The 23,951-nt window shown below is 45.9% G+C and overlaps 1 protein-coding gene across 6 annotated transcripts in view; it reads right to left on the minus strand.

Moving 5' to 3' along the window:
• Nucleotides 1-23,951, minus strand: part of SLC22A18 (solute carrier family 22 member 18) — a 161,231-nt gene that overhangs the window by 31,022 nt on the left and 106,258 nt on the right. For all 6 annotated transcript variants that reach the window (XM_029582300.1, XM_029582297.1, XM_029582295.1 and 3 more), the window contains 3 exons: nt 19,567-19,682; nt 18,387-18,485; nt 13,280-13,380 (listed from right to left, as the gene is read on the minus strand). In XM_029582300.1, coding sequence (XP_029438160.1) covers nt 13,280-13,380; nt 18,387-18,485; nt 19,567-19,682 — 316 coding nt within the window. The remainder of the gene's footprint in view (nt 1-13,279; nt 13,381-18,386; nt 18,486-19,566; nt 19,683-23,951) is intronic.

A 23,951-nucleotide genomic window follows, 5' to 3' on the forward strand; every position in this document is an offset into this window, starting at 1 on the left:
GGCTCGAGAACCGACACCGGCAAAATTGAGCGTCGGCTGTCAAACCCGCTGACAGCCGCCGCTCCTGTCCAAAAGAGGCGCTAGGGACGCGCTAGTGTCCCTAGCGCCTCTTTTTACCGCCGGGCCTAATTTAAATCAATTTTTTTACTGTATCCCGCTCTCCCACGTTTTTTACTGTATCGGCCCGCATGTAAATATGTTGTAGTAATTTTGTTATGGGTTTGACAGTTGCTTGGTTTTGCTTGTAAGTATTATAATCCTTGGGGGTAACCTGCATGAAGCAGCAGTTACTGCCGTGGAAAGCTTGCTGGGCAAACTGGATGGACTATTTAGTCTTTATCTGCCGACAATACTATTTAGAATTTTTAAACGTCAGCTGCAGAATGTAATATGCAGACATGTAAGCATCATCGGTCAGCTGTGTCACGGCAGAAAAAAGGTTGAGAACCACGGCTCTAAAGTTAGGTCTGTGAGCGATGTCTCTCGCTGCAAAAGCAAGGCTTTGGTTTTTAGGCGTTTTTCATTTCCGAGCTTATCTTTTCGGCTTTTTAGGCTTCATTTACTAAATCTTCTTTTCCCCATTGACACATGAGAAAAAGTAAACTGGTGAGATTTTGGGGTATTCCCCCCACTCACACCCAATCAGCTGATATGAAGAACTTGGGCGGCCGAGATGTTGCGGGATGCTGCTGCTCGAGGTTCAAGTGCCACTGGGATGGAGGAGAAGCAGCTCCTTTCAGCCTGACACCCCTCGGCAGCCGTCTGCATTTCTTAGTGGGAAACCTAGGCCTGGACATCACATACTGAAAGAACGTCGAAAATGTGCAGACAGCTCTTAAGAGGGTCATCAAGATACTGCATGGTACATACATAGAGAGGCTGAAGGAGCCGAAGATGTACTCTTTAGAGAGAAGAAGAATGGAAAGGGGAGAAATTGATGCATTGGACATTTTGAACGTTTCTAGTGCATCAATATGATATTAGAAATTTTTACAGAACGAGGACCTCAAGCTGCAGAAATAGAACATCCTTCACTAAAAGCATAGCAGAATCATACCAGTGAAATTGTGAAAGAATTCAGACGTGCATGAGACAGACCCCAAAGGCAGTGCAAGAGACCAGCGTTTGACTAGGGTTTATAGCAATACATTAGGCAGATCTTAATGGACAGAGTGGGTGAACCAAGTGGTTCCTACGTGCCAATATCTTCTATTTCGATGTTTCAGATGAAGTGCAATCAAGTCTTTTCACCTAAATTGCATGACACGTTTATTTTTAACATACAGGGAGGTTAATTTTCAACAACTCGCAAAGGGCTAAAGTCTGCGAGTGTTTTAGCCAGAAATGCATAAGCCCGCTTTGAAGATTTCCAGGTGGTGCCTGCATGAGCGTGGACATATGCGCAGGAAGTTATTTTTGCTCCAGAGCAGGTGTAACTTTCGACTTGCACACTTTTGGAAATATAAAGTATTGGGTAACTTTTCAAAGGAGTTACACATTCACTGACCAGAGTTTCACACAGTATTCAAGGTGAGGTCTCACATGGAGCGATACGGAGGCATTATCACATTTTCTGTTTTATTTCATTATTTATTTATTTGTTTGTTTGTTTGTTGAGTTTTATATACCATCATTCAGTAAAGCCATCATAACGGTTTTCAAAATTTAAATTGTAACTCTCTTAACAACTGTGGAAAAAAATATAACAATGTGCGTATTAAACAGAGGTTAAACATTTCAAGTCCAGAAAGAATCATTAGGTGGGAGAAGGAGGCATTGTTAGTAAGGGAATGTTGAATAAAACGGAAAATGTCATAATGCCTCTGTATCGCTCCATGGTGAGACCGCACCTTGAATACTGTGTACAATTCTGGTCGCCGCATCTCAAAAAAGATATAGTTGCGATGGAGAAGGTACAGAGCAGGGCGACCAAAATGATAAAGGGGATGGAACAGCCATTTACCCTCATAAAGTGCACTTAATGCACTTTATTGACAATTCAATGGCATATACTGTAACAATTTTCAAAAATTCACTTACACAGGTAAAGTGCATTTAAATGTGTAAAACTCAGTTTTAAACATATAATTGTTTTTGAAAATCAGGCCCATTGTGGGTAAATGCTTTTCATTCCTCAAGTACACCTCCTATAATGAACACTACTACGAGTGCAGGGAAAAGTATGCACAAAACCGTATTCCAAGAATAATTTCCTCCCCCCCCTCATTGATTTTAAAAGGCAATTTATGGGCATAAACTAGAGTTTATGCATGTAAATCCATTTAAAAATTAACCACTATCAGGGTTGCACGTAAAAGGTCGGCAAACATACACATAAGTTACACCAGTTTTCAAAGCGGACTAATGTGCAAAAATCCATTTTGAAAATTATCCCAAGTAAACTACCCACACAAAGTTCCACCTGCTAAAAAACCTATACATATAAATTTTTCGTGATAATTTACACATGCACTTTTGAATAGGCAAAAGTATGCACGTGAGTCCAAACCCCTCCCCAACTCCACCTCCAGGAACGCCTCCGCTCAGTCTGGGTGAACTTACGCACGAACAGGATACAGAAATGGAAGTTCACTTGTATAATCGGGCAGGCTATTTTGTAAAAGGCCATTTCAGTGAGTAAAACACTGTTCTACTGACAGAATTCTCTTTGAAAATGACCCTCTAAGAAGCAACTCTAATACAATGTCCTCTGTGATGAAGGTCTCTGAAAATCAGAAGGACCTATAGGGCATCTCTCTTTGAAAGAATGTATGAGCAGTTGGAATTTAACAAGGAGACACTCAAGAAGAAGGTGAGGGAGGACACCAGGCTAGAGAGTCTTCTTTGGAAGGATCCTGACTGTGGTGTTCTATATCCAACAAAGAGCAGGGAGGTAGAAAAGAGAGAAGACCAATGATGTATGGAGTAGAGAAGTGGGTGAAGGTGAGGAGGGATGGAGGGAGGCACATGAGAAGGTGAGGAGAAGAGTGAAGTAGCGAAAGGGGGAGAGAAAACAGGCAGATGAGAAGGGCAGAAATGTGAGGAGGAGGTTGCAGTAACTGGGGAGCACATTATGAGGAAGGGATACATTTTGGCAGCAATATGGAGAAAAATGGGGCAAGAGACAAGAATATTGTTCACTGTGATCAAACCCCCCACTATTATCCACTGATAGCAAAAACAAAATTTGAGAAAATGTGAAAGGGTCTTAAGTGCTTTATTTGCTTCCTTCTGTGGTCAGAGCATAATATCCGGCAGGAGATCGAGTGCAGGAGGTCGTTCAGCGGCGGTCCGGAACCCCCGCTGAACGACCTCCTGCAGTCGATCTGCCGGCGCCATTTTCCGTACGAAAACGATTCGCGGCAAGAAATCGCAGGACTCCCAGGAAACTTTTGGCCAGCTTGGGGGGGCCTCCTGACCCCCACAAGACTTGCCAAAAGTCCAGCGGGGGTCCGGAACGACCTCCTCCGTTGAATCGTTTTTGTCTATGGCCGCCGCCATTTTGCGGCGGCCGTTTTGAAAAATGGCGCTGGCTGAAGACAACACGATTCTATTGAGGGGGCTGTTCCGGACCGCCGCCGTTCTGGACCACCGCCGGATCCCCAGGTAATTTAAAGCATTGGGGGGGGGGTTCGGGAGGGTGGGGGATTTAATTTAAAGGGTCGGGGTGGGTTTTAGGGGGTTTTAGTGTGCCGGTTTTCCTGCCCTCCCCCTTCCCCCGATTTACGATTTTTTAACGATAAATCGGGGGAATTGGTATTGTATCGTGGCCCTAACGATTTTTTGACGATTTAAAATATATCGGACGATATTTTAAATCGTCAAAAAACGATTCACATCCCTATTAACCACCTTTGTATGTTCACTAGATAAAGTCCAACACTCCTGGATGCTAGAGAGTGGACGTCTAAGCAGGGTGGACTCTCCTTATCTCCCTCTCTGATGAAATACAGGACTTCTGATGAAGAAAGTTCCAGAAAGTATAAACATCCATAACCTCGCTCTCCTTAGTGGGCAGGAACTGGTGGCAGAGCTTCCTCGCAGAACAAACAGGAGCAAAACTCTGCAAAAACACTACTTTCTTCTTCTGTGTCAGGTCGCTGCTGGGCGGAGAGGGTCAAAGCACCTTCCTGACCTCCCAAAGCAAGGGTAACAAACCTCCTCAGGCAGGAGCAGGGTCTCAAAAACTAATCAGCTTTTCTCAAAAACTCCCTTCATCATCTTCTCATCCGCTCTGCTCAGTCCCCCCAATTCCAGACCATGGAGGCACTGGACAAGTAAAAATTCCTCTTCCCTGGAACCAGGTTGGATACCCAGAATTGGAAAAATGCCACTATTCCATACTCCCTGCAAAAAATTAACACTCCAGTGTTCTTTCCCCTGGTATCAGCTGGGAGACCAACAACGTGGAGGACGCCAAACAAAATTCCAACCAAAATGCCACACTGCGTGCACATCCTGCTTTTATAATGCACTGCTGACCAATCCAGGCAAAGCTCTGTAGAGGTGCCTGCAGGGATGATCTGCAAACTACAAAAATATTAGCCTAGGAATCTAGCTAGGGTCCAGCTGGACAGAGGAGACCTAAGGATCTCTACATGCGTTAGCAAAGTATCTCACCTTGATCACACGTGCAAAACACAGACAGACCCTCACCAAGCACAAGGTAAGTAATCACAGACTAGAAACTGGCTACAACTGAACAGGAAACCCCAAGAAACAAAACATGGAAATGCGATGGCAGCAAAAATCCATATGGCCAATCTATTTTTTTCTCAAGTAACACACAATTTAACTGTAGAATTTGTTGCTGGAGGACGTGGTGAAGACATCTAGAATAGCTGAGTTTAAAAGGAGTTTGGAGGAGTTTCTGGAGGAAAAAATTCGTAAATAATTATTAACCAAGTGGACTCAAAGAAAGCCACCACTTATCCCTGGCAATAAGGATTTCGATCTGCCGGCACTTCCTAATGACCCAGAGTCAGGGTGGTAAGTTCGCCGGACCCTGGGTCTGACCGCCACGGCACATCTTATGTTCATATGAGGTCAGGAAGAGGAGGGGGCTGGAGCAGGGGACGGCAGTGGCTCTGCTCTGCCCCTGGGATTATGAACTTCATGCTGGCAACCAGCACTGAGGAAGAGGAAGAGGAAGAGGAGGGAACCACCAAGCAACCCGTGAATGATGCAGCCCAGGTGAAGTCCCCTTTCAATGGACCTGGGAGCAGGGAGCAAGAGGAAATCTACTGCACCGAACCTTCTCTCTCTCCTCTCGCCAACCAACAGCAGCTTCTGATGAGATACGAGGCCGAGGGGAAGGGGTCGAGGCCTGCTCGCTCAGCAACTGCAATGCTGCGACTCTCTGCCACACGTGCAAGAGGCACTGCGGCTTTCAGCAAACAAAAGGAACCGGCTCCATCGCTGACCGAGGCTGGCGTCTCACCCTGGCTTTTGCCCCATTTCATGGACGGAGATGTTATTTTTTTTCTTCCAAGAAATCAGCCCTACAAAGCTTAAGCAACGGGGGTCACGGCCAGGACTGGATCTGCTTGTTTGGTTGGAGCCGGGCGAGGTGGCAAAGCCCCTACCGTCGACTCTGAAATAATTCCAAACCTGCTGCTGCCAATAAAGGTCACAGCCGGGGAGTGCTGACAGGCTGCTTTCACAAGAACCTCCCAGGGGTTAATTAAAAAAATAATAATAATAAGTGGTTTTATGTAATATTTCCTTCGGGGCCCCTAGTCTGTAGCAAACACTGTAATTGGTTTTTCAGTTGAAGAAAGGCTGTCTCTGTATATTTTTTCTATTTTTTTGACATCTTAAAAAGTTTCTTCTCTCTAGCTCCGGCACGCTGGCGAAGCACGCACAGGCACGGCAGGGTGTGCTCCGCTCTGCTCTAATTAGGTGCCTGGGGTGGTTTTGTAAGGCTGAAGGCCACCAACCTGGGAGATCCCACAGAGAAGTAACTCGAGCAGAGCCAGGCGTACCCGGGTGCAGCCTAAGCTCTACGAGAAAAGGCCATGGGTGCCCGCTTCGTTTGGCACCGTGTCCTGGCCCGAGAATTTTGTGGTTAAAAAAAAAAAACCAAAACGTTTAAAAGAATGGGTTCCTTAGATATTAGGGAACTGCATATTTTGAAACCGGACGACTGCGGTATTTCCACGCTCAGGCAGGTGCTGTTTTTTTTTTTCTTGGGAGGCAGCGTGAGAGAGAGCAGAGAACGTGGGAGAAGTAGAGTTGCAAAAAAAAAAAAACCAACAACATAGAAATGACAGCAGAAGAAGACCAAATGGCCCATCCAGTCTGCCCAGCAAGCTTTCACACTTTTTTTTTCTCTCACATACTTATCTGTTACTCTTGGCTCTTAGTAACCTTTTTTTTATTCTATTTCCCTTTCACCCCCGCCATTAATGTTGAGAGCAGTGTTGGACCTGCATCTAAGTGAAATAGCTTAATTTAGTTAGGGGTAGTAACCACCGCAATAAGCAAGCTACACCCATGCTTATCTGTTTATCCAGACTATGTAATTCAGTCCTTGTTGATTGTTGCCTGAATAAAGATCCACCTTTCTTCATTCCCCCCTGCCTTTGAAAAAAGGAAGATTGGGGAAGACAGTGACTGAGAGCAACAGGGGGAGTCCCTTAAAAACTTTCCTCTGCTACTAATGTAACAAAACTGGGTTAGATCTAACCCCTAGAAAGGTAAAGCACAAATCCCATTTCCACATCCGGTCCCTTCCTCATCCCTCGCCTACACAGCACTGTACAAAAACAGAGAAGTCAGGACTCATTTGGGGGTTTTATTGTACTATATTTTCCCGGGAATTTATCATGATATATTATGACAAGATCAAAGATGGGAGAAAAATCAGTGGAAAAACCCGTCGTTTATTTTGGTTTGTTTTTTTCTTTTGGCTTTTTCTTACTTTATCCTTTTGTTTCTCTCTCTTCTTCCAGGCACGATCCCAAACTTTTCCTGCTTCTTGCTCTCTCTCCAGGGCCAGGCATTTTCTCCTCCTTCTCTTTCCCTCCCTCCAGGTGCCACTTTGTGAACTCAGCCTTCTCCCCCTCCCTCCCAAAACACCGAGTGACAGGGGAGCCCCAATCATCTCATATCCATCTCCTTCCCCAGACACCCTGGTCGGTTCAGTCATCTTCTCTCCTCCCTCTTTCCCCCAGCGCAATCATCATCTCTCCTCCCCCATTCCCCCCCAGTGCAATCATCTCTCCTCCTCCAGTCCCCTAAGTGCAATCATCTCTCCTCCCTCATTCCCCCCAACACAATCATCATCTCTCCTCCCCCATTCCCCCCCAGTGCAATCATCTCTCCTCCCCCAGTCCCTCCAGCGCAATCATCTCTCCTCCCCCATTCCCCCCAGCGCAATCATCTCTCCTCCCCCATTGGTTGGTACAATCATCATCTCTCCTCCCCCATTCCCCCCAACACAATCATCTCTCCTCCCCCATTGGTTGGTACAATCATCATCTCTCCTCCCCCATTCCCCCCAGCGCAATCATCATCTCTCCTCCCCCATTCCCCCCAACACAATCATCTCTCCTCCCCCATTGGTTGGTACAATCATCATCTCTCCTCTCCCATTGGTTCGTACAATCATCATCTCTCCTCCCCTATTGGTTGGTACAATCATCATCTTTCCTTCACTCCCTCTGCCACACTAATTTTCCCTCCCCCTATCCCTCTGATGGTTGGCGCAATCATTTACTCCCTTACTCTTCCACAGTACACACCCCCTCCCAGTCAGGCCGGTGCAGTTACCTGTGCGTTAAAACACTGGCGCTGGATTTCAACACAGTTTTACAGCTCGAACTAAACATTTTTTAAAACTCCGGATGCTGTAAGCTAATGCTATGCAAACACATTAGGAGTTTAAAAATACAGCACATGAAGTGCAAAATGTGCTTTTGGCAGGGGCCGGACGCATGTTTTTACTCAGGAAGGGGGGACCAGTGCAGTCCCATTAGCTGCGGCCGGCACTTACCTGATAAATATATACTGAAAGTATGGACTTATCTGACGAAGTGGCAGTGTTAAGCACAGTAAGTCCAGACTTCCTTTCTTTTTTTTTTTTTAAGAGTTTTACGCCCCAGCGCAGTAGCGCTGGAAGCTTACCAGCATCTCAAACCCGGGAGTTACGTTTCCAGCGCTAAGACAGCCAGCGTTTGCTCAGCGCACCTCTCTGCACTGGGGAGGGGGTGGAAATCCTGTTCAGGAACCCTTCACCCACAACCCCTGGCTCAGAGGCGTACCTAAAGTATTTGGCACCCGCATTTGTGCGCGCCGGGGAGCGAGCACAAACGTACCCCGCGCGCGCTCCTCTAAAAATCCGCCCCAAAGCCTGTGTGGCTGAATGCACCTTTCTGCATCGACCTTTCTGCAGCCAGCAGGCGTTGGATGAGCAGCGCTTCTTGCACAGGACTGCGGACACCTCCTCTTCGGGGGTTCCCTTCTGCAGTTAGGACCGAGAGGGGCCCCGATGGGTCTCACGTGACCACAGGTGCCTGTATTTCCAGCTGCAGAGGGAAGCCCAAAGAGGAGGAGTCAGCAGCAGCAGCAGCAGCAAGTAAGAAGCGTTGCATGCTGATGAAAATCAGTTTAAACCCATTGTCACCTTTGCAAAAATCCAGGAAATTATTGGTGAAAATGGGTTTAAACAAAAAATGATGGATCCTATATATTAAGAGGCAGTCCCCCCTCAGTACAATGTACAATCTAATGAAGACCAACATACAGTGCAGAGGCCAGGTGCACTGTGAGCTCCTCTCCAACTGGAACCTGCTGCGGCCAGAGGCATCTGTAGAAGGTGACACGACAAGTCCATCTCAGCCATCCTGCTGTATTTAGAGGACTTGTAATTACAGGTCCATGGATGCAAAGGGGCTAAGGACCAAGAACGGACTAGCTTGTCTCTTAGGGCATGGATGGAACTCTGAAATTCCATCCCTCCATAGTAACTTTATTGTTCATGTGATAATGGACGGCACGAACACTGTTCACCTGTGGCATCAGAAACCCCAAGCAGTTCAAGGCCTTGCACGCCACCGGGCTGCCAACAGGTAACATTAGGGCTAGGGGGTGGCATGCGACAGGGGTAAAACCTGGACTGGCCCCACATCCCCGATGACCTGGAGCCGCATGTTTCCATGGAAATTTTGATTTCTTATTAGGCCCACGGGAATGAGTAAACAGTAGGGCTTCTCTGGGTCGAAGCATGTATTGTGCCCTGGTGTGCTCTATCAGGGCAGGGAGTCCTTCTCCAAGGTTACCATATAGCTCCATGTCAGTATGGAAAGAGTGTGCCACTCCTGGTTTTCCCTGCATTACCTGCATGGACTTGTAGCTCCAATTACTTAAGAAACAGGGGCTCTATCATCGCCTGCCTTGGAGGTGGGGAGCATGGGATCTTTTTGTTTGTTTCAATGACCTTAGTAAAATGTAACCGTTCCTGGGGTAGGCAGCAGGTTAGGGAAAGGCCTTGCACTGGCTGTAGCATAACAAAAGCAGGTTTTGCCTTGGCCTTAGCTGCACCCGCTCACCACTCCCCAAACGTGGCACGTCTAACAGAGGTGGACTAACACAGCAGAGGCCTCCACAAGGAGGGAAGAGCTCAGGAGCCGGGGAGAGTGCTCCTTTTGGCACCAGCCGAGCATTCCTCTGGCCTGGATTTCTCCGGCTCTCTGCTTTATTTGTCGTTTAGGCTCCTTCCGTGCTCAGGTGCACTATCAGTGGTTTTCTTTTCCCGATCGGATCCGGATGTTTGACTGCTGGTTTGTAAAACCTCCTTTCTGTGCCTGGCTCTTTTATCAGGGAGCCTTTGTGTTTTTAATGTACACAGAAGCAGTCCTTTCAAAGCAAACAGAGCACCTGTTGTTCTTTTTCTATTAATTACGTGAAGCCCTCAGTGCCCGTCCCGGAGGATTGTGGGTGGTTACTAAGAAGATTAAAGCAGCACTACTAACGAAGGGCCGGATTGATTCATCGAGGCATTTTCCCATAGACACAGAATGGGAGCAATGCCTTAGTGAATCCAGGCCCTAAATTCTTCAAATGATCAACTTCACTTTCTTGGTTTTATTTGCTCTTCTGTGCATCTTATTCATAGGTCTCCTTGCTTTTCTTTGTCCTAATACATTTCGTTTCTCTTGTTTTTATTTTTTCCACAGTTTTGCAATAAACAGTGTGCACCTTTAATTATGTCCCTGCCTCACTTTTTTTTTAACAAATCTCCTTCTCCGGGCTCTCATTTCAGCCTTTTATGCTATTTATATGTTACGTATATCGATGTGTGGACAGCGTGTAGTAGGGATGTGAATCGGGTCTGGAATCATAGCCGGAATCGGAATCGTACACGAATCGTGGGAAATTTTCGTTCCTGCGATTCGTGGCATTTTAATCGGCTGCGCCTGAGCCGAAAAACAAAAAACTCACCCCAACCCTTAAAATAGAATTCTTTAGAATCCCCCCCCCCAAAAAAACTTTCTTTAAGTACCTGGTGGTCCAGCGGCCCTCCAGACCCCCCCCCAAAACTTTCTTAAAAAATGGATGGCCCGCGCCATGTTTAAAGATGGCACCAGCCGTCCATTGCTCCTACCATGTGACAGGGGCCGCCCAATGGCACCGGTAGCCCCTGTCACATGGTAAGGGCAAAGGGCCATCAGCGCCATTTTGTTTACTGGCAGCTGATGGCCCGAGAGCGGGAGATCGCTTCCGGGAACCCCGCTGGACCACCAGGTATTTTAAGAAAGTTTTGGGTGGGGGGTTGGCAGGGTGGGGGATTCTAAAGAATTATATTTAAAGGGTCGGGGTGAGTTTGAGAGGGGGGGGGGGTTTGGATATGTTCCCTTTCTCCCCTACCCCCAAAACGATAAGAAAACCACACGAACCATTCGTGGGGTTTTCCTATCGGTTTCAGGGGGGGCTCTGAAATCTGAAGAATTTTGAAATATCGTACGATATTTCAAATCGTCAGAAAAACGATTCACATCTCTAGCGTGTAGATCCAATGAGAGCCGGCACTGCAGCACTCCAGTTGACTTTCAGTGATAACAGTATCTGCGGTCAATGAAGGGTGGCTCGAGAAATCTTGAAGCGCAGGGCGAGATTGGCCACTCAACACTGCCATTTTATACTGTTGTTCGAAGGACATCACATCGGTTTACATGTAACAGGTGCAGAAGCAATAACGTAAAATGGAAACTGTGCAGTGCATAAATATTTATATTCCGCTTTTCACACTTTTTCAGTGCTTCAAAGTGGATTCCATTCAGGTACTGTAGGTATTTCCCTAACACCAGAGGGCTCACAATCTAAGTTTTTACCTGAGGCAATGGAGGGTAAAGTGACTTGCCCAAGGTCACAAGGAGCGACAGCAGGACTTGAACCCTGGTCTCCTAGTTCATAGCCCACTGCTCTAACCACTGCCCACTGCTCTAACCTCTGTCCACTGCTCTAACCACTGCCCACTGCTCTAACCACTGCCCACTGCTCTAACCTCTGTCCACTGCTCTAACCACTGCCCACTGCTCTAACCACTGCCCACTGCTCTAACCTCTGTCCACTGCTCTAACCACTGCCCACTGCTCTAACCTCTGTCCACTGCTCTAACCACTGCCCACTGCTCTAACCTCTGTCCACTGCTCTAACCACTGCCCACTGCTCTAACCTCTGTCCACTGCTCTAACCACTAGGCTACTCCTCCCCTAAAACAGAACATAAGGCAAACTAATAAAGTAGAACTGGGTAAGGAGAAAATAGAATAAATGTCATATGGAGGACGTTAGGATTGATTCCTGGGCCTGCAGTTTTCTCCCTGGACCAGCTATGGATGCTCCAGCAGCAGCTTACACAGCCGCTGGGACAAGGAAGCCTAGCAATGACACCAGTCACCTACAGTATAATTTATTTATTTATTTATTTCAGATTTTTATATACCGGCATTCGAGACAGCAGTCACATCGTGCTGGTTCACATAAAACAGGGGTGCAAAGTAAACATAACTATAACAATGGTGCGGAAAAGGCAGTTACATATAACAGGGTGATAAGAACTTGGCTGAGAAGGAAGAGAAAGGACAGGTTATAATTCACACAGGTAAACGATAGAATATAAGGTTAACCATGGAGTAGTTGGAGAATAGTTAACCATGTTGGAGATTAATTAACCATGGTGTAGTTGGATATTAGGGGTGGCTTGGGGTTGTTCGATCAATTGGCCTCCGGGAAAGCTTGTGTGAATATCCAGGTCTTTAGTCTTTTTTTGAATAATAAGATAATAATAATAATAAGATGCCTTATCGTATTCATTTTCCAGGCAAGGTTTACATACCATGCACCATACGAGGGTAACTGTATAACAGCCCGCGTAGGTGCAACTCCGCTTTGAACATTAGGGGGTGTACGCGGAACCCAGCGCATCATATACTAACACATTTACGCGTGTACTTTCAAAATGGTTTCTCCGCCCCCTGGGAACACCTCTTTCAAATATGCATAGAAGCATGTGAGACATCGCTTCTGTGCACACTTTTACGTGCAACCTCTGGGAAAATGTCCTGTGCACAAAACCACATCTTGTGTGTGTAAATGCTTCTGCAAAATTGGGCCCAATAGAGGGCAACCACATAGCTCCATGTCCAGGGGACATAATGAGCCGGACCTAGTTTTCCTCTATTGCATGTAGGGAGATGTAGTTCTGATTTTCCTGTTGCGCTCCTTATAAGAAGCAGGGACTACATCTCCCTTCATGCACTGGATACAAGCAGGACTCGCTCAGCCTGTCCCCCTGGACATGAAGCGGTCTGGTAACTCTAGCAATCAATAACATGAATTGAATACAGATAAGCTGCTTATGTTTTTTCTGTTAACAACTAAAGAAGTGTGAACAATTCAATCTCAAACTCATGCCAGGTGGGTTTTCAGTCCAGTTTCAACTTCACAGGATTTTCCCCAGATCCGCTGGAGAAATCTACTGAAATTTTACCCGTGGATCTAAGGAACGTCCAAAAGAAAGTGAAAAATCTGTAGTGGATCTACAACCCGACAAAAACCAAATTATAATTTTTCAAACATCTATAATGAATATTTCAAATCTGCTTTGGATTTCTTGCAAAAGGTTTGCTGAACAAACATTCCTCCGGGTTTGTAGGATCATTCAGCGAATCTGCTTTGAGGCCGTTCACACACCTCTGCAAACAACATTTACGTTCATGATTCATAAACTCTGCAACGGGAACTGAACAAGCCTACTAGCCTTTTTTTTTTCTTACCATTTGAAGGACACCAAGATAAGACATCACATATCCAGCCTCTGCAGCTCCCAGTCCAAAAGAGTTGATGGAAATCACAGCAAACATAATCATGAATAAACCTAGCGAGAAGCAGAGAGAGAGGCATAAAGAGGCCATCCAATTATTGCCCTGGAGACAGCTACTAAATCTCTCTCCCATGCACGCCTTCAACACCAGCTCACTCAGAATTTATTTATTTATTTATTTATTTATTTAAATTTCTTATATACCGGCATTCGCGATGGGAGTCGCATCATGCCGGTTTACAAATAACAAGGTGTGACAACAGAATAAATACTTAATAACTTAAAAACATTAACATGTGATAGAAGAATAAGGTAGCAGTTACAATAAAACAGGGATAGAATGGTCAATGCCACTGCCATCTCTCACAGAGTAAAGTGGTAAGCCGGGAACAAGGACCCTTTACAAAACTGCTTTAAAGAGCCTATTTACTAAAGGTTTTCTTAGCAAATAGGCCCCTGTATAACAGCCCGCATAGGCCCCTGTATAATAATCCGCGTAAGCCCCTGTAAAATAGCTTGCATAGGCATGGTAGCTGTTGCCGGCTCTGTTCCGCTGGATGCAACATTTTAGGCTTCCGTTTAAGGCGAGGACCCCCTTCCACCATATCCCCGGATTTATAGTAAGGTTGAATAGAGTCCTGCCCCATTTGGGAACCAGGGCTGAGATCTTCCACCATGGTCCTCCCTTCATTCTTCACCTCTTTTGAATCTCCTCCCAAGTTACTCCCGTCCAATCACTGCAGCGATGGTTCTCAGCCAGGGGCCTCCCACCAGGGCTCCTTCTGGACCCCTGCAATCATTGACCCTAAACACAGTCACCAGGCGTCACTGCTCCACAAACACTATGACTCCCCCGGTGGGGGCTAGGAGCACTGCCTCTATGCCATTCCCAGCCTCAGCTGGGATGGGGAGCGAAAGATCTGAGCTGGGAATCAAACCTAAGGTCTCCTGCCACGGAGCCACACCATCATTTTACTGAATTTCCAGTCACACACATGCTATTGTCAACCTCATTTCCTAGACCATGCCATAATGGGACCTCTGTGCTCCAAACACCATGGCCCAGCTTTCAACAATGATCTGTGCTGGCTATGCAACTAGGTGATTCCTTATTGAAGAATTTCCTTTCTTTGGGATGTTGTCATCTTTTTACCATCATTACACTTTTTAATGTAATATTTTAAACAGTGCAGAAGGATAATTAGTCAAGGCCCAGTATCCCCATTTAACTCAAGCTCCTAGGGGAACTGGGCATCTACATGGCAGGAGACAGGATACTGGACTCAACAGACATTTGATCCACTGTTTTATTTATTTAAAATTTATTTAAAAGTTTTTTATATACCGCACATGGGGTCACTTACGTGTCCGTCTAGGCGGTTTACAATTTACATACACAATAAAAACAATTTGAACATAAGACACAATAAAACAAAAATAGTTCTTTCTTTACAAGTATCAAGCAGATATGGGTAATTCAGAGTAAACATTTAAATAGTGGTACTGAGATTGTATGCTTCATTAAATAGAAAGGTTTTAACCATCTTTTTGAATTCGTTTCGATTAGATGTCATTCGGATACTGTCTGGTATAGAGTTCCACAAGGAAGGACCAAAAACTGAGAAAGCTCTGTTTCTTGTTAGGGCTAAGCTAGTAGATCTGACTGACGGAATTTCCAGTAAACATTTGTCTGTGGAACGGAGCTGTCTTGTTGGTTTATATATGTGTAGCATAGAGCAGAGCCATATAGAATTGGGGTTATAAAGTAGGTTGTGGATAGTGGTTAAGATTTTGTATTTTATGCGGTGAGTAATGGGAAGCCAGTGTAAATGTTGGAGTACTGGGGAGATATGTTCTCTTTTAGGAAGGTTGAAAATCAGTCTAGCAGTAGCATTCTGGATAAGCTGAAGTGGGCGTAAAGATGATAGTGGGAGTCCAATGTATAGTGCATTACAATAATCCAGATTTGATAATATTAAAGCTTGTGCTACGGTTCGGAAGTCTGATGACAGCAGAAGTGGCTTTAGTTTTTTTAACATGTGTATCTTGAAAAATGATTTTTTGACTGTTTCTGATATGTGTTTTGATAGAGATAACTTAGAATCTACTGTTATGCCAAGGTTTCTAGCACGGTTAGTTATTGATATAGATTGTCCATCAAAAGTGAATGTTTTTGGAGGGCGTTGAGTGGAATCAGGAATAGTAGATAAGTAAATTAGTTCTGTTTTCGCTGCGTTCAGTTTGAGTCGATTGTGAGCTAACCAGGTTTTTATTGTTTCTAGATAAATTTGAAGTAGTGAAAGTGTTTTGGGCCATGTTTCAGTGAAAGGTAGGATAAATTGGATATCGTCTGCGTATAGTTTGAAATATAAGTTTAAACCATCTAGAAGTCGACAAAGAGGTAAGAGATAGATATTAAAAAGTAGTTCTTACGTTCTTCCCCAATTGACTTCTTACTGTTAGTATGGAAGACTATAAACGCCCATATTTCCACACCAACACTTTTCCTGGATATTCACCCATTTACACAGCTCAGGAATTTTACTGATTCAAGACAATGGTCTTCAGAATCCTACTGTGGTCCCGGAAGGAAGATCTATTCTATAATTCTTCCATGTAAAGGTTTCTCCCTCTGTGATGAGGTGGACATCACCAGACCCTTCACCAATGCCATTTGTTCTGGGAAACTGCCTTCCACTACTCATGTCACATCAGGTACCTAGGCACCTTAGCTGCAAACTCAAATTCAAATGGCTTCCTTGGCGCCACGTGGCAACCCTAGATACAGCTGTTTCAATTTCATAAGGAAGAGGTGAATGTGGTCTTGGATTTAGCCGACTTCTTAAGGAAAGCAGGCGTGCAGGTCTATTCACGCAGTGGGGTAAAACCAGCATTGCATTCGCCTGTTCCGTGTGACAAGCTGTCAGGCAGCAACCCTAAGCTGCAGTCCACTCACTCCACCTTGGTTGGGGTGAATCAGCAAGCTGAGTGTCGCTGGCCATAAAGAGGTTAAAAGAGCACAGGATCACTTTGACTTTGAAACATAAAAAAAGGTGGAATAATGATTTCAGACAGGGGCCGGACTTAAGACCACAGCACCCACAGGCAGAGGAGCGAGGGTTTTTGCTTCCTGGAAAGTTGAAAGCAGCAGGAGGCGTTGAAGCTTTTTTGGGCACCCTCAAAATTTGATGCCCTAGGCGCATGGGCCCACGTTGCCTATCCCCTAAGTAATGAATGCAAAACAAAACCCTGAAACCGGCCGTGAAAGAGTGTGCATAGGACACTGACTCCCTGCTAAAGCCCTCTGCTTATCCCTGTACCTTCTCTCTCACGCCAGACGACTTACGCGGTCCTACCAGATAACTGTCACCTCTTATAATGCATCGCACCTCCAAACAGCTCGCTGAGCTTTCAAGCTTTTCCCAAACAAATATTGCGTGACTGAGGAAATTACAGGCGTAATTCTATGCATGCTGCAAGGCTGTATTTTACCATGTGAGCAGGAGAAAATCTGTAATTAGTATTTACATATAATTTAGACAAATAACACTGCTGCTTACTTGGGATTTTATCTGAAGAGAACATGAAAGCATTCATTTGGATTGGAAACAGCTGGTGGGTGGTAGCAAAGCCTTCTGCAGAAGGGTTGGTCAGTACTGTGCAGCTGCAGTGAACGGAGGTTGGCAAGGCTTGGGGGGATGGGAAATCCTTAGACTTTATCTGATCAGCAAAAAAAAAAAAAAAAAAAAGGCTTGACCGCCCCCAGAGAACACACACACACACAGATAATAATCCATGCAACAAACACACACCAAACAGTGCCGCAGCATCGACTCAGGGTCCCATCACTTGAACACGTCCAACACACCCGTGCTTACGAGCGAGGTTTGCTCCTGTCATGGGAAGTGTAAAAATCGGAGCCATTTGGAGCCACTTCCCCGGGAAAACAGCCATTACAAAGAAAGCACTTTGGTTACACGCCACGTTCCAGGATTGGTAAAACTGCCTCCAAAATGGCACTTGTTTTTCCTCAGCGTTGGTTGCTGCCATTTTAGTTTTGTGCGTTTCGGCCTTTTAACTCCTTATTTGACCCAGCTAATGATTATGTTGTGCAAAGTATTCTGGTTGCCAAGCTAGTCTCTTGAAGGTCTAGGAATAAGGATCAAGGGACACGTCATAGGCGATACCTTTTACTAGAGTAATGCATTACATCTGTGGCTAGTTTTCAAGAGGTCAGACAAAAGGAAAAAGCTCTTGAAAGCTAGCCACAGACACATTGTGTTAGTCCAGATAAAAGAGATCACCTGTGACATGTTTGTTGATTATTTGAAAGGTTTAAGGCCTTCATGTGCCATGTTGGCATTAGGTACAACCATGGTGCAGCCCCCAAAATATTTAAATATTAATAGTGACCCATTAAAATCCCATGCATACTAAGATGACCCATTAAAATCCCATGCATACTAACAGCTCAGAATTTCATCCAAGCCCTGTACAAGTTTATGTGCTTGCTGGTCAGCTGCCTTCTGGGTCATCTTAAAGTCACCAAATGGCTCCATGTCACACAGTTTTATCCTCATTACAGTTCCTCAGACAAGCAGTGGGGCAAACCCAGGACTAGTTCAACTTATCCCTTCAACTAGGGGTAATCCTGGAGCACCACAAACAGCTCTAGGTTTTAGGACATCCACAGTGAGTATGCATGAGACATGTTTGCATATAATGGAGGCAATGCATGCAGATATACCTCATGCATATTCATTGTGGATATCCTGAAAACCTGTTTATGACACTCCAGGACCAGAGTAGCTTACCCGTGCCTTAAACCACAGAACCATCTGGTTATCATATCTTACATGCATGCAGTTTACTGGGATGTGGCATCTCTGGGGGACTGCCTTCATAGAACAATTAGCAATCATATTAATTGGCATCTCTTGTGGTTTGTGCAGGAAGCAGGCCTTGCAAACCCAGCCATGCTATTTGTTAAACCAGGGCCATGGAACACAGTTTGAGAAGCTTTCTGAAGATCTGCTGCCAGAAACAGAAGGGAAAATTACCTGTAGGAAGTCCAGAAATGACTTTAATTGCAAAAACTGGCATCACTCCTGGAAACTTCATCAGACGCACAATTTCATTGACGTTAAACACGCTGCTGCCTGCAAGGATAAAAAGGGCCATGGCTTTATGTGGGGATGCACTTTATCACAGCAGGTTAAAGACATCGCATTCCTGTGATACGTAAGTAGGGATGTGCATTCGTCGCTCCATTCGTTTCGGCGGTACGCACGTATCTCATGAATGTGCATGCAAATCTATCTCCATTGCATGCAAATTTAACTCATGCATATTCATTGTGGATATCCTGAAAGGCTGATTGGTTAGAGGTCCCCCAGGACAGGCTTGGTATGTGTTTTTGTAAAGCATTCTAGATGGAGCACAAACCTCTCTCGTGAGCTTGTTAGTAGCACGGAGGGGAAGGCAGTTATCCAGCAATTGAACGTATTCTATGACTGCAGAGCTCAGGGTAATTCTCTCAGGATCTGACATAATTCAGAGAATGGCCTGGGCACCATCATAATGATCATTAGATCAAGAAATGATCATCCCTGGCTGTGCAGCAGCTGAGCATGTAATAAAAGTGACAAACTGGGCAGACACAAGTTGGGAAGTCTTTTTAGAAAGTGACTTTTAGTGCCAGAAGGTCCCTTTAACTGCTCAGCAAATTGGGATTAAAAAAAATGAGCCCATCTTTCTAAATAATGCTCAGGACCACTTACAGCATTTTTAGAATTCAGATAAAATAAATCCCTGCCCCCAAAAAGCTTACAATCTACTTGAGGCAATGGGAGATAAGGCCACTTGCACAAAGGTCAAAGGAGTTTGAACCCTGGTCTCAGCCTATTGCTCTAGCCACCAGCCCACTCTTCCTCCAGTGTGCAATGCGCGCCGAGATCTCACAGGAACTGCTGGAAGGTGATGCAGGATGGTTTGCAGTCTGTAATGGTAGCATGATCAAATTTTTAAAAAAATTAAAAGCCCAGAGTATTTTAATTAAAATGTTATTCTTGTGCTTGACAGCTCCTCGAGCTTATTTTAATATTCACATGCTACCTGGGACCATTCAATCATTATTTATCACAACAGCCAGAAATTCCCCAAGGTTTGCTTTAATCGGTGTGATAGCACGACATGAAAGCAGCTTCCCGCTGTTGGGGGAAACCCGCCTGAAACACTCACCCTGTGAAGGGTCCAGGCCTCCTGACCTCGGTTTGGTTTGTGAGGGTATGCAAGTCATGGCAAGCATAGAGCCAAGCAGGTTTCCCGCCAGTGCAACATACAACGGACAGTACAGCCTGTGAAAGGAAGGCATGGTTACAAAAAAGTCAAGCCAGAGGCTCATCTGCTTCCGAAAAGTTTCTCCCACTCTGTCTCTAATGAATTGTCTTTGAAAGCAGGAGGGGATCCGCTCTCAGCACAGGAGGAAACATCTGTAAATGCCATAGAAAGGCCTCAGAGGCTGAAATAACTTCAATGCATCTGTATCTTGGTTTGGCACTGGTTGCAGCCAGGAAACAAGCTCAGCAGAGAGCAGCTGACCTTCACTATCTTAACTAAAGAAAACGGCCCCATTCCATGGATGACCTCAGCATTCTCCCCTCTATACCCAAGCCTGGCTCCAGCACACCCTCATTCTCCTCCCTCCCTTATCCCAGAACTGTCGACCCTGGCTAGGCATGTGCCCACAGGGCTAATGCAAGCACATCACTCAACAGAGAACAGCCCTCTGCCTTCCTATGCAGCCCTGCAAGGTGGCAAGCAGTCCAGGGCCCGGAGCAAGTCAATGTGAGGCCTCAAGTGGGAGAATGGGGCTGAACAGCAGAGTGAAGGGGGGGGGGGGGGCTGGCAGCAATAGCTGAAGAGTATGAGGTTCTCCTTCCCAATCTTCCAGTCGATCGGACACTTGCCAGCTGGTGTGAGAAAACTGATGGTGCCAATAGGAAAACATCTGATTGGCTGGCAGTGCAGGGCAACCTAACATGAAGTCAGTAGACATGGGGGCCTCTTTGAGTGTAAAACCAGAGGCCACCCCTATAAAGCCCACAAGGCCCATCTAAAGTCTGTCCATTTTCCTTTCCTGCAGACCCTATGATCTCTGGTTTTCCCTTCACTTCCTCGCAACTAAGGATCTTGTGTGTGTGGAGATCCTATTAGATCTCTACCAGGTAGCTGCCCCCCCTGTGGGAGAGTGCACATGGTCAGCTCCTTCAATATAAATACTCTGACCATTATTTTATGCTGTGGATTTTCAATTTTTCTTTTTCAGGGGCAGCAGGCCATGGTTGTCCTGATTTTTCTGTTTTGGGTCTTGATGCCTTCATGGAACCTTTTATTTTGATGCTGATTTCTTTGACTTCTGAGTTCCCATTAACTAGGGGACTCAGTTACTTTCTTTTCTCTGCCCTAACTACAGCGGGAGAAGCTCCCTTTACCGAAGAGGAATCTGAGGTCATTGGGCTCTGTGGAGAGGGATGATTTACAGCCTTCCAAAGCAGAAGGAGAGAAGGGAGAAACAGGGCTGGTGCTTCCATTAGGTGAACAAGGCGATTGCCTAGAGCTGCAAGTCTTGGGGGGAGGCCTAGAGGAGTGCTGTGCCAGATCAAATACTGCCAAAGAAGGGAGGGAGGTGTATGATCGAAAGTTTGCCTAGGGTGCCAAACACTCTTGCACTGGCCCTGGGGAGAAAGGAGTTGGGATGGACCTCATGAACATCTCCTGGAGATTTTGAGAGACGAAGAGCAACAGCAGTATCGTTCCGGTACTAGAAAGGGAGAAGAGGAGAATAACAGGTGCCATTCAGGTACTGCAAGGAGACTGTGGAGCATGAGAAAGCAGCATGGAGAGGTAGGAGATAAAGGACTGTATCTAAAATTGGATTTCATCTTTAAATGTTACCTTCACTGGGAGGGAAGCTTTGAACTTGCCCTACACCAGTAGGACGGGGAATACATCAAATTAAAGACTGAATCAACTGCCTTTACCATCTTAAACTTTAAACAAGACTAGGGGACGGCACACATTTATTGCGGAGCATCACTTGTGCCATCGTTAAGTGAATCAACCAGCTGTAAAGATCATTTCATTCCTGCACATCATCTCAGTAAAAGTAATGTTGGCAACCGAGTTAGCTTCCCGTGTGTCTTCTTATTGCTTAGCGACTCTAACACTCATCCGTGCTGTTATCATCACTGCTATATACAATCACTTTGAACTGGGAGGTAAGTGTTGACAATGCTAAGGGCCTTGAAAGTTATCTTCCCTCACCCCCACTCAGGGAATCCTGGAAGGAAGTGCACCACCTAATACTGTGATTTGAGATATGGTCTCTGAAAACACTATCTGGACAAACTAGCCTAGGGTTTACATGTGCTTCTCTCATGCCTTCCTGAATTTTGAAACTGCACTTGTATCAACCACCTCCATGTCACCGGTATCATTTCGTGAAGAAGTATTTCCTAGTTGCTCCTCAGACTATCCCTCTCTGAGCCTCATCTCATCACCTTCTTGCTCCAAAACTTCCTCTTCACTGAAAAATGTTTGCCTCGCGTGCATTATGATGCATTGTGAAGTTCGCTCTGTTGCTTTGGAAATAATTGATCTCTCACCCCATCTCTCTCTTTAACCACATTCAGCTGCTTGGGAGTCATTCCACAGTCTCGATCCATCCTTCCTGGATGCTCTTCGCTGTGTCGGGGCTTGCCCCTAACTTGGCAAGGAGAGGCCCTGCACAGCTGTGCGATCACTACACGAGATTAGTCACAACTAAGGGGGAAAAGCAATTCCTCTTGTAAGGAAATTTCACCATGCGAACGAACAGAAACAGTTTCGCTCCCAGTGCTCCAAGAATGTGACTCATATCGCAACAAGAGAGAGAGGGTTTCACTATGAAAGCAAACGAGGGCGTCTGAATCATTTGCACTCATCCTCCAAGCAGAGGTTACGTGGGATTTTGGAAAGAGCGGCTTCCTCAGCTAATCCTCCAGGTTAAGGGGCTGCTTTCAGGCCCGAATGGGTGGCCCAGGGTTGTCTGCTTGTAGGGAAAGGGAGGTGCCCGACGTGGCGCAGTGAGTGATGAGGTAACACACACACTGCAAGTGAACTGCTTTATCTGAGACATCTGCTTATTAATATCTATTACATTACAAATTACATCTCAGAGTAAAAGACAGACTAGCAGAGCTACACTTCTTGGATCCTAAGAGCATTTGCTGCTTCTGGAGAGATATAAAGAAGATGACACTTCCTGGTTCTCAATGTCCAATAGATGAGGGGGGTTCACACAACAAATATTTTTTGGCTTAGGGTGTGGCTATGAACTCTTGATGGTGGCTGAATTGATAATTATTACCTAAAATGCTCTCCCCATCCCCTCACTCCCCTCCCTCGCTTAATGCTCCCCTGCCATTTCTAAGACCCTGCAATGTACTTCTGCAGGGAATGGCTCTGTCTCACAGACTCTCTCCAGCCAGGCAGTGACAGGCCTGAAGCCGCAGTGAGTGCACAATGCATTGCCCTATGGCATTTCTGGAAGTGAGAAAGGGGAGTTCTGGGCTTTCAGGGACTGGTGAAGGAGTGGGTAGTGTCAGGACGGTGTGGAAGGAGGAGAAAAGCACAGGCTTGGGGCACTAAAAGATGAAAGAAAGCCGAGGCAGTAGCACAACTGCAGATACCCCCAGTGGTGCATGGAAATGAAGGTTAACAAATAGAATTAAATAAACAAAAAAAAATAAGATAATATCGTCTTCTTGGACTAACTTAATACATTTCTTGATGAGCGTTTAGGCCCCAATACTCCCCTTCCTCAGGTCAGGACAGAATGAGCAAAAGATGACATTACCAGAAAATAAGTGAACCATGGCAGGCATTTCAATAACAGTGTGACGGGGAAGGGGGTTTGGGGATCAGAAGGCAGGATAATTTTATGGCTCATAATGAGTTAAGAAACCTAGGTCTTTGTCTAGGCCTTTCTTGTCAGTTCCGAAGTGTCGGATCATCACTCCGGGTTTTTGCCATGTGGGGGTGGGCGGTATCCGAGTCGGAGTTGGGGGGAGAGATGTTGGCAGTGAGAACGCCGCTGCCGGTATAGCTGTGCCGGGCATTAAGCCCCCTGGACAAGCAGCACAGCCCCAGAGAGGGAGGAACCGATAGGAAAAAAAAAATGTATTGGTCTAAGTTTGCCCCTTCTCCTCACTCTCACACCCCTCCTCCTCCTCCTCTTGCTGGCCTGTGTGAATTTGTTGTTTTTTTTTTATTCCGGTTCCTCCTCTTCCTTCTCCTGTGGACCCATCGCATGTCAGACCTTGCTGCAGCTGATCATGCTGGCGGCCCGTGCCAAGGACCAGCGCCTTCCTTCAGCTGTCAGTCCGCAGCAGTGGTGAACACAAAACAATGCGCTGGCTGCTGCACATGAGAAATATTGCTGTAGGCCGGGCTGAAGCACGGGGGGTGTGGGGATAGGGAGGCCGGGGCAGGGACATCCCAGGGGGGCCTGCCCCGTGCAGTAATTGTTACTGCCATGAGGAAAACAATCTGCCTTAGAACAGTCTTAAAATATGTTACGCCAG

The sequence above is a fragment of the Rhinatrema bivittatum genome, chromosome 17 (assembly GCF_901001135.1).
Source record: "Rhinatrema bivittatum chromosome 17, aRhiBiv1.1, whole genome shotgun sequence".
NCBI classification, from domain to species: Eukaryota; Metazoa; Chordata; class Amphibia; order Gymnophiona; family Rhinatrematidae; genus Rhinatrema; species Rhinatrema bivittatum.